The sequence below is a fragment of the Medicago sativa genome, chromosome 3 (genome assembly GCF_051527215.1).
Source record: "Medicago sativa cultivar Bolivia chromosome 3, Bolivia_mono, whole genome shotgun sequence".
NCBI lineage: Eukaryota > Viridiplantae > Streptophyta > Magnoliopsida > Fabales > Fabaceae > Medicago > Medicago sativa.
Genome location: NC_140751.1, coordinates 31,930,851 through 31,941,662, shown reverse-complemented (window position 1 = coordinate 31,941,662; position 10,812 = coordinate 31,930,851). Strand labels below are relative to the sequence as shown.

The 10,812-nt window shown below is 31.0% G+C and overlaps 2 protein-coding genes across 2 annotated transcripts; both read right to left on the bottom strand.

The window, feature by feature from the left end:
* Nucleotides 1-824: 824 nt before the first annotated feature.
* LOC146937171 (methyl-CpG-binding domain-containing protein 2-like) lies at nt 825-3,138 on the bottom strand. The gene is made up of 4 exons (XM_085751613.1): nt 2,095-3,138; nt 1,860-1,913; nt 1,585-1,721; nt 825-1,253 (listed from the first exon to the last, which is right to left on the bottom strand). The coding sequence occupies exons 1-4, from the start codon at nt 2,685-2,687 to the stop codon at nt 1,120-1,122; spliced, it is 918 nt and encodes a 305-aa protein (XP_085607739.1). The 5' UTR covers nt 2,688-3,138; the 3' UTR covers nt 825-1,119.
* An 18-nt stretch (nt 3,139-3,156) lies between these two features.
* Nucleotides 3,157-6,118, bottom strand: LOC146937170 (expansin-A15-like). The gene is made up of 3 exons (XM_085751614.1): nt 5,888-6,118; nt 5,086-5,398; nt 3,157-3,924 (listed from the first exon to the last, which is right to left on the bottom strand). The coding sequence occupies exons 1-3, from the start codon at nt 6,012-6,014 to the stop codon at nt 3,621-3,623; spliced, it is 744 nt and encodes a 247-aa protein (XP_085607740.1). The 5' UTR covers nt 6,015-6,118; the 3' UTR covers nt 3,157-3,620.
* Between the last annotated feature and the right edge of the window lie 4,694 nt (nt 6,119-10,812).

Here is a 10,812-nt window from a genome sequence, read left to right as displayed (position 1 = left end):
GTTCTTAATAGAAATTTATATTTACATCCATAAGCAATTTTAATTCTTCTTTGCACGGTGAAATTCTAGTTTTCAAACTACTGTATTGGTTAAATTAATTAATTAGATCATGTCCAATAAGATTTTTAATTGGTTCAGGTAGGAAGAATGCTTACTTGACTTTACCATTCAAGTTGATAAATGTAGCTGCACTTGTAACTTGTAAGAACACTTTTATAAAAAAATGGTTGCTAGTGCTAAAGCAGTAACACTTTGGATAGACATCTTAGTTAAGCACTTATAGATAAGCGCTTATTATATCAGTGATTATGTATAACCTATTGTAGCAAAAGATAAAATAAAGTCAAAATTGATTTTATAAAAATAAGTGACATTAGCTTATGGTCATGTCACTGTCATCAGTTGTTTTCATAAGTTCATACATACGGTCTCCCAAGTACTTATATTAGTAGATAAACTTAAATAAATAAGGGTTAATTAAGTAAATAGTCCTTATAAATATTCAGAATTTTGTTTTTAGTCCATATAAAATAAAATCACACATTTTAGTCCCTATAAAATATTCCATCAGCATTTTTAGTCCCTATAAATTTTTCCATCAGCATTTTTAGTCTCTGTAAAAAAATTTCATCAACATTTTTTGTCCCTAAAATGCTTAAGGAAAATGTCAGTGTGATCTTATTTTGTAGGGACTAAAAACAAAACTGTGAATATTTATACGGGGACTAAAAACTTAATTAACCCAATAAATAAATACAAACAGTCCCAAGGTAAGGAGAGCGAAAATTTGTTGAAACTCTTAAAACTGATGTGACATAGAATGGTTTTTAAAAATTTGATAAGTAACTCTGCGCAAAGTAAAGAAATTCTGTTTTTACATTGTTGATGCAGATATTTTATGTTTCCTTGTTAGTTGTTACAATTCTGCTCAAAGTAATGAATTGATATACCTTTCATCCAATGTAGCAGTTCATTTTCAACACTTAGTTTACTAATCCCAAAAATCACACGTTAAAGAGTAAGATGCAATTTTACACCGAAAGCAACCCAAAAAAGGGAATTTAGAGATTTGATCAGGTTCTTCCGTCTATTTTAGCTTGTGAACTAATGTTCTTCTAACTAAACTGCATCTTTATGGATGAAACTTTGAGTTGCTTGCTTCTTTGCAGGACGTCTAACTGCAGGGTCGGAAACATGTCTTCCCTCTTTCGAATTAGTACCGTCTTCTGGACCTGCCCAAGCTAAAGGACTCACTGCATCACACATATCACCATGCACAAAAAGTGGGTGCTAGATTAACATTTACTTTTTTATACACTACACCAGATGAGAGTTTCATTTCTTTCAGGTCATTAGCATAGCAGTGTAAAAACCATGACCATGTTTCGCCATTGGACAAAATACACGATAAATAACAATAATATAATACTTTTTAAGGGCTCGAGTGAAGATCAATAAAAAAAATAACATAAAAATGTATGTACCGAAAAACTTGAAGTGAAAACTTGTAAAGGTGGAAACTTTGGTGCATCAAGTTAAAATCATGCATTTGAGCCCTTGTGATTTAGTTAAAATTTTATGTACCTTGCTTAGGTTCAACAGATTTAGCATGAGAACGCTTCTTCTTCACATAGTTCTCTTGCAAGGGTTTAGGCATTTGAAATGAGAATCGTGCAGGAGTTACACCGTCTGTCATGTACTCTGGATGATCCACGAAGAACCTTAAAACAAAAGAACCGGGAACAAAATGTAAGAAAGATTGAAAGTCGATTTTAAATAATGATGATGACACTAATTCAATTAAAACAAGGTAGCTTTAAAGGTCACATTGCAGAGATAGTAAAGCAGAAGAAACATACTTCTCGACCTCGGGCATTGAGCGCAATTTCTTGCCTGATGGTGCTTTATAGTATCTGAAATATTAAAAAATCAGAAAATGAACAAAATGATGATAAAAAAATGATCAGAAATTCCATGAGGGTAGACTTTCCTAAACCAAAATTAATAATGGTGGTATTGCATTGCTACATAGGTTTTGTTTCTATTACTAATTACAGAAGATAAAAAGAATGACTATTAATAATGGATACATACATATCTCCAAATTGGCTGCTTCCTTCACCTCTGATTCGTAGCAGTCGCTGCCATCCATCCGGAGCCTGTGGAATTTCTGGCTTATCAATAGCCCAAATCATATTGTTATCCTGAGAAACATCCTCTGGATCATCACAAGATATATCGGGTCGCCACACACGAGCTTTTTCACAAACAAAAGGATGTTGAAGGTTATGTTCACGTATTTCTTCATATTTTTTCTTTGTTGGAATCAACCTCCATTTATAACAGGAATTACATTGAACAGTGAACGCGCCAACTACTGGCAAAACTCTAGGAGTTGAACTTGGAGGTTTGCTTCGCGGAGGCCGTGGAGGTCTACACGGAAGATGATCAGGGGCAAGTTGATTTTTGTTGTCTCCATTTGTCACATGGTCATAAAGGACTAACTTCTTAGATGTATCATCATTAGAGAGGTTATTTTCATCATCCGAAGAAGAAGAAGATGAAGAAGCAGAAGATGAAACATACATATGATCGGGAAGACTTCTTTGTTGATTATTAGGCAAACTTGAACCTGTTAGGTCCTCGGCTTGATTCTTGGGTGTAAGCCAAAATTTAGTCCGATGCATTTGATTTTCGTAGAAATCTAGCACCTACATTAAAAAGATAGTAAAACAATAAACCTTGATATTTTTAAACAACAAACCTAATGAAATATACTTAAGCAAGTAAAATCACATTCTTGAATAAATTCAACGCAAAGAGAACTTCTATCATCATGTTTCTTGGGATTGAATATCGATCCACTCAAGATCTACACATATCTTCCGTAGTGGGTATAACTATATTTTATGTCCAAGGAAGAGGAGAATCGCCCTAAAGAGCCTGTCTATATCGGAGGAGTCACCGGTACTCATTTCCTTTAACCAAGGGATGCATTCATTCTCCTAGCATATGAACGGTAGTAAAATATAATTTTTATGGTGGTCCAAAGTTGGGTACCAAATTGTACAATTCAAAAGTAGAGATCAAAATTATATAAACAATATTTGATAGACTAAAAACAAAAATTACACCTTCGATTATAATCACTTGTGCTATGATAGTAAATATAATACTTTTTATTATTTTAATATGGGGTTGATACATAATACAAACCATACAATAAAATAAACTAGCGGGTGGTAAATTGCAAGCAAACATCCACCTCTGCAATCTAAACTGTCTCTTCCCTTCTCTAATTGAGAGCAGAACATATAATGCCTCATACCACAATTCAAATGACAGGGGCATCTTAAAATAAGCCCTTCTCATTTGCCTCTAAAACTCATCACTAATGACTCAACTCACTCCTATATATCAATATTATTAATTTGATATTTCTCTATTATATACCCCAATTGTATCATACTACTACTAAGTATAACCAATATATAGTAATTCCCCAATTTTAACTACCCAACACACCTAATGACAAAATTATTATTGGTTTATAGTATTCTAACTAAATATATATCCTCAAGTGCAAATATACCAGCACTAATACACTAGATCGGACCCAATCAGAATTGAACGCCGGTGAAGGTCTGACCAAAGGACCATCCAGCTGGTACAACATTATTAGCTATGACGGTACGACCATCGCTAGAAGTGACTTTGAAGGAGAGACTTTGTCCATCAAGGTTAGAGTTGCTTTGCCAATTTTGACCCCAATTTCTAGACATTGATTGCCAATTAGTTTTTGAACCTTTGATGGAAACTGCTGTAACATCACCAGCTCCTCCAACGTTGGTAATTAGTACAAGGTTGAAGTATGAATGACCATTGATCGTGAATCTAATGCCTCCTTTCTTTTGGCAAGGGACCCTATATGTTATCAACAATTAATTAAAAGAGAAACTTAAAAGAGAATCAAATAAAGTGGCAAGTTAAGGAGTGCCGTCACCATGCTAGCGGAATATATTCCTAGAATAAGAACATGTTAAATATTTTTTTTTTTTGACAAAATGTTAAATATATTTTGTTTTCTTGTAAAAAATAGAAATATATGTTATCTTTTAATATAAATATAAACAAGATTTTTTGGAAGATAAAAATGGAATTTGAGAATTCACTATTTTTTTTATATAATTACTCATATATCATTTTATTTTATAAATATAAATATAAACAAGACTTATTTTGGGGTATTTTTTTGGTAGTGATTTATTTTAGGGGTATAACAAGTTAAGGATTGCCGTCGCCATGCCAGTGGAATATATTCCTAGAATGAGAACATGTTAAATATATTTTGTCTTCTTTTAAAAAATAGAAAATATATGTAATCTTTTAATATAAATATAATATAATCAAGAAAATATTGGGGGATAAAAATGGAATTTGAGAATCTACTAGCGGTGTGAGAATAGGTTTTTATTTCTTATATTTTTTTTATATAATTACAGATATTTTATTTTATTTTACATAGAAAATTATTAGAACTTAAATTTTGATATTTGAACAACAAAATGTATTAAAAAATTTATAATTCGAAATTGAAAACAAAAGAAAAGATTTTTTGTAAAAAAAAAACAAAAGAAAAGATTTAGGGTTTCTTTAAGTTGACTGACTTAAACTTATCTATCGACATAAGTTATATGAGACTGTTCAAAAGAATTCCTAAAAAAAGACTCCTAACTGTTTATCGTTGTGCTTTATGGCAACAGACTCCTAACTTTGTAATCCTTTTGGGTGGTTCTCTTCGGCACACCTTGTGCGAGTTGAGCCACTCTTGTTGAGTATATTTCATTTTGGTTTCTTAAAAAAAAAAATCATAAAAACAACTTATATTTTAAAACTACCTCGATGACGTATAACTGTTTAAATTATATAGTTTTATTTTTTATGTTTAAGATAGGTTAATAACCACAATTACTAACAAAAGAAATTAGACATTTGGTAAAATTAAGCGGTGTTGACAATTTCCTACTAAAATATTCCAAAACCACCTTGAAAATAAGAAAGAAACAATACGAGAAATTAAAATACCTTTTATAAGCAACAGGTACAATACCAGCTTTGTATTGAGCAATTTGTTGGAAAACAGGTTGAGAGAGATCAAAATGATGAAGAGGAGGGTTACACCAACCACCTGCATTATTTGGAAGTGCATTGTTTGGTGGACAAAAATTTGTTGCAGTGACCACAATTGATTTTGGAAGACACCACTTTTGGTCATTAACACATTTTATCTCAAAACATGCTCCACAGCTTAATCCACTGTTGAATAGAGCAGTGCTTAAAGCAGCTGTGTTAGTCCCATACCCTTGGCTATACAAGTTCCCATATCCACATGCTCCACCTACAATAAACAACAATTACAAAATTATATAGTTATAATATTTAAGGTTTTATATTATCCTTCCAACGGTCTTATTTATAAGAAACAGTTAAATTTTTTGGTTCATTCAATAATTTATGTACTCGGTTTAAAATATAGATCACATTCATCAATTATTCAATAAATTTAAAAAGTTAATTGATTCTTGTAAAGAAGACCGGAGGGAGTAATTGATATCCATTAATGCTGATCCATATTAAGCTTAGTAAATATATTTTTATTTGGAATACAATCTATAATATGTTGATTTTAGTCTATATGCACAATTTAAGTACTGTTTTAATTTCTAATTTAGGCCTAATTAGAGACATTAAAATATCATAGATCATTTCAATTCATAAAGAGGAGACCAATTTCTTGTGGAAAAATAATTTTCCTAACAAAATTGGTCTTGCTAATTAAGCATGTACATTAATTATGTTGCATAATTGAGAAGTGTTAATTACTCACCCATTGTGCCAGAGGCATCACCTCCTCCATAGAAGGTAGCATGAGCATTAATCCAACCATCATTGGATGCAAAGACACTTGATCCTAGAGAGAGTAATCCAACAAAGAAAAGCACCAAAAGAGCCATCTTTTTGCTTTAGAAAGTGGTGAGTTTTGAGAAAAATTCTAGTGTTAATTGAATCAATACCTCAATTGAGAGGTAAAGAAAATATGAGTTGTGAGGAAAAGAAGAAGAGAATGTGAGGGAATAAATAGATGAATGTTGGGGAGAGGGACTTGGACAGTCTATGGTATTATGTTCACACCGTTACGTACCAGAGAAAATTTCAATCGTTGATTTGAGATCATACGCTTTAAATTATATTGTTAATAATTTAATTTTAAACCTTCTTAATTATTGATTTAAAATCGAACGACTGAAATTAATAATTGCATGACCGACGTCGTAACAGAGAATCCAAATCTGTGAGGGAAAAAGAGTATTGTTGCTTAATAAACCAACGTCATAACAGAAGAAGTGACACATGTGTGAAGTGTGGGGACCCAATACCGCCAAGTTCAGCAATTTCGTATTTTATGCAATGAACAAGTTACTCCTTCGTAAACCATGTGCTTTTTATTATTATTTTTCTCTTGTACATACACTTTGCTAAGAGACTGACACGTGTAATCATTCTAAATTCACGTTTGTATTTTTGTAGAGTTTTTTTTTTACCTATACTAAATCATCTCATTTGATTAATAATATAATTCTTAATAACTTATTAAAAATATATATAATTCTCAATAATAGATGGCATGTACATTATGAACTTGGGAACTAACATTCGACAACGATGTCTCTACTAACAACTGAACAACATTGTTTACTTCGCTCATGATAAACTCAACTCACAATTTTGTAGACTTTTTTTTTACAAGTCCAAATTTAGAATTAGTACTAGGGTTTATTAGAGACATTGACAAACACTTGCTTACCGTCGAGTTTAATATCAAATCAAACTATCACCTTCTTTAAGTCTCAACTTTTACTTTATGGGGTTTGTGGTAATCCTTAAAACTATATCATTCTTTCTGCTATGAATTCGCATCTATCTCAAAGACACATTCCTTTGACCAGTGGCGTAGCCAGGACCCTGAGTCAGGGGGTTCAGACTTTTGAACTATAATCAATAGTTATATATACACACACACACACACACACACACACACACATATATATATATATATATATATATATATACATATTCAAAAATATATATTAAATGCAAAAAAATTACATGCATACTCGACAATTGTCCTCAACGTGATTTCGTTCTATGAAACACTGAATGGTCAACTCATTATCTATGTTGACCATATGTCTTTTAGGTTCAGTCAAATTTGTTTTTGGAATGTCGCATATTCTTAAATACATGGGTGTAATTTTTTTATCGTCTCTAAATATAAGATCTTATTGTCGATAACTAATATAAATTGAAAAAGTTGGTAGTATTATTAAATTTATTGATAACTTCCTTAAAAAAAAAATTGTTGATAACTAATATTGTTTTGCAAATTTAACCTTTAAAAGAGAAAAATAAAAGAATTATGTTTTTTCTTTATCATCATAAGATTTAGCACAAAGTGCTAAAAATCATAGCATAATTAATGATATGTTGCTAAAGATTTAATATAAATTGTTTAATAAAAATTAACATACCTTACAATTTTTCCTCTATTATTCCCTTGCTAATGATCAATTATAATTTTATGTTATAAATTCCACTAAAACCTTAACCAAAATCTTGTCCATACCATTTTTACTGATATATATTGGTTTTAATTGACTAAGTTGCACAGCTTGCTATCATCGGGCTTATTAAAAAGTAATATTGTCAATGAGCTGCATACATGCATAGCTAGGCGCAAACTTTCTTTCTATGAGATAGTGGTGCAAGACGTAAGTGTTGAGGGGGTTCAAGAATAAAATAACATGGAAAATTGGTATAAAGTTAACAAAGTGAGGGGGTTCACTTGAATCCCCTGGGTGTAACGTGGCTCCGCCACTGCCTTTGACATAACAACTTCGTTCCTTGAAGATCGTTTTACATGATGTAAAATTGATACCTGGACCAATAATATTTGAGTTTAATTGATTTAGTTTAAACGCAAACATGGCAAAAACCATCAATAGTAGTAGTTTGGATTAGCTAATTTAGCTTGGATTATTACACTTATTTACTACCATTTCTCTTTCATTTTCTATGTTTATAATAGTTTATGCAAGTGAAAACCGTCTTTGCCACTTGCATATGGAAATGAGTACCTTAAACTTAAATGTAATTTAACAATTGACAATAACTAGCTATCGAGCATCAACTAGTTCTTGTTTTCACATAATTCTCTGTTTCAGTCTTTTGTCATCACTAACTGAATTTGGTCAATTTGTTTACCAGTGTGTGTGAACATAGACCATTTTTTTTAAGAAACATTGTATATTAACCTTTGAGGACTAAAACAGGACGTCCGTACATGCATGTCAAAGTTTCTAGCAAATATTAAATTTCACGATTGTAACCTTTTCTAATATAATAATATTTTTATTAACCAACTTTTTGAAAAGAATTACTAGAACTAGAACCGAAAAAACGACCATAACTTTTTCATTTTTAGAGCAAAATATTTTATTAACCTCTCGCAAACCAAAATAGACTATATTTTTATAACTACTTCGTCTGATTACTATTATAAATAGATATTTATTTTTTAAATTTATTAATAATTGATGTATATTATTTATAATATAGTACATATACATTATTTATTCAATAAATCTGAAATAGATATATAATTGTTTATAATAATGATCAGAAAAACTATCCTCTATACAAGACCACATATGAATTTTTTATCGTCTATGTCGATAAATAATCTCTGTTGATAATCTGATTGACATTTTAGTAGAGTCTTTCCTTCGAATCATATTTCAGTTATCAACGAAGCTCAAACTCAATTAACAGATCTTATTTCTGAAGCTGTAAATAGATTTTATGAATGCGTATACATAAATTTTGATTACATATAATCCTATTTTTATTATGTCAGTAGAATTTTACCGGATGCTAGGAGAGTAAATTTAAATTATTTTTTTTAAAAATGTTAACTTGTGCCCTTATGGCACATGTTAAGAAACCTAAAGTGAAAATTTTGTCTAAAAAATTGTGTTAATTTATTTATCTAGAGATTAAAAATTAATGTTTTGTAATAAATATTTACTATTTATGGAATCTTTAACATGTGTCTTAAGGGCACAAGTTAGAATGACCCTTTTTTTTTTAAGAAATCAAAATGGAATATATTAACACCAATAGACTATCCCACCTGCAGAAGGTGTGCCAGAGAGGACATACCAAAGTCTACAACAAAAGTTCAAACAAAAATAATAACAATAATTAAGTACCACCCAAGCGTAACAAAGGGTTTTGGCTCCAATCATGAAACTGATAAGGGAAAGAAACACAGTTTGCTTTACGCCACCAAAAGGAAAGAAGTTTTATGTTTTCGAAAAGCTTAAGAGTTGTGTTCTCTTTGCCCTGGAAAATTCTGTTGTTTCTTTCCTTCCAAATAACCCAAAAAGTCGCAAACCAAATCATAAACATTAAAGAGCACTATGATCTTGCATGACCAGTTAGCATGATCCTTGTTACAGGATAATAAAAAATCTAGAGATTAAATTTTAATGTTTTGTATTAAATATTTATCATCTATAGAAGGCTAAAATATGATTTTGATCCCTGCAAATATGTCTTGTTTTGGTTTTAGTCCATGTAATTTTTTTTTGTTGTTTTTAGTCCCTGCAAATATGTCTCGTTTTGGTTTTGGTCCCTAACCCACTTTTGTGATGATTTGCACACGTGACACATGATGACCGAACCCATTTATTAGAAAAATAATCCCTGCAAAATCTTTAGATTTTTAAAAAGGTCCCTGCAAAATATTTTACTTTTGAAAATAGTCCATAGAGGGACTATTTTCAAAAACAAAATATTTTGCAGGGACCAAAAACAACAAAAAAAAAATTACAAAGATTAAAACCAAAACGAGGTATATTTGCAGAGACCAAAACCATATTTTAACCTTTATAGAATCCTTAACATGTGCTTTAAGAGCAAGTTAGCGTTGATTGTTAACAAGAAAAGAGAGTAAATTTGACTTGGGTATAAAATAAAGTAGTACGCCAATTAATACCTTTCACCAAACATATTGCTCCGTCCAAAGCATATTTAAAGTTCAAAGATAAATAATCGGTTTCGTATTTTTACTTTCACATTGTATCACTAGCAAAGATTGAATTTTCAAGTATTTATTGCACAGATAAAAGAAACAACAATAACCTCTTCATAACTCAATTAATCCATGTCGTAACTCGGTAGGTTCACCGAATTGACAACCTACGTTGATAACTTTAGGGATAAAAAGAGGAAAGAAAAAAAAAACGGTGGTCAAGCCTATTTACTAAACGAATTAGGTCAAGTTAAATTTTGGATCTATTTGGTAAAGTCAAGAAGCTAGCTTATAGCGAATAGCGAATAACTTATAAGCTTGTCTGACAAAAAAAGTCTTGTTTAGTAACAGTCTTTTAATAACGAGTTTATAACCTATTTTACGAGCTTATAGCTTATTTTTTAAAACGCTATTTAAAGTAACGTTTGAGTTTATAACTTATAAGCACACCTTGTGCTTGAGAATTCTCTTGCGTTTTTTTTTAAAAAGAAACTAAAATGGAATATATTAACAATAACGGAGACGCCTCTTAAGCACAAGGTGTACTAAAGAGGACGCTCAAGATACAAGACGTCTGACAATTAATTACAAAAAACAAGCGTCAGCCGATACCCAAACAAAACAAAGGGTCGGACCGCCATTGCTCACAGCCATAAACA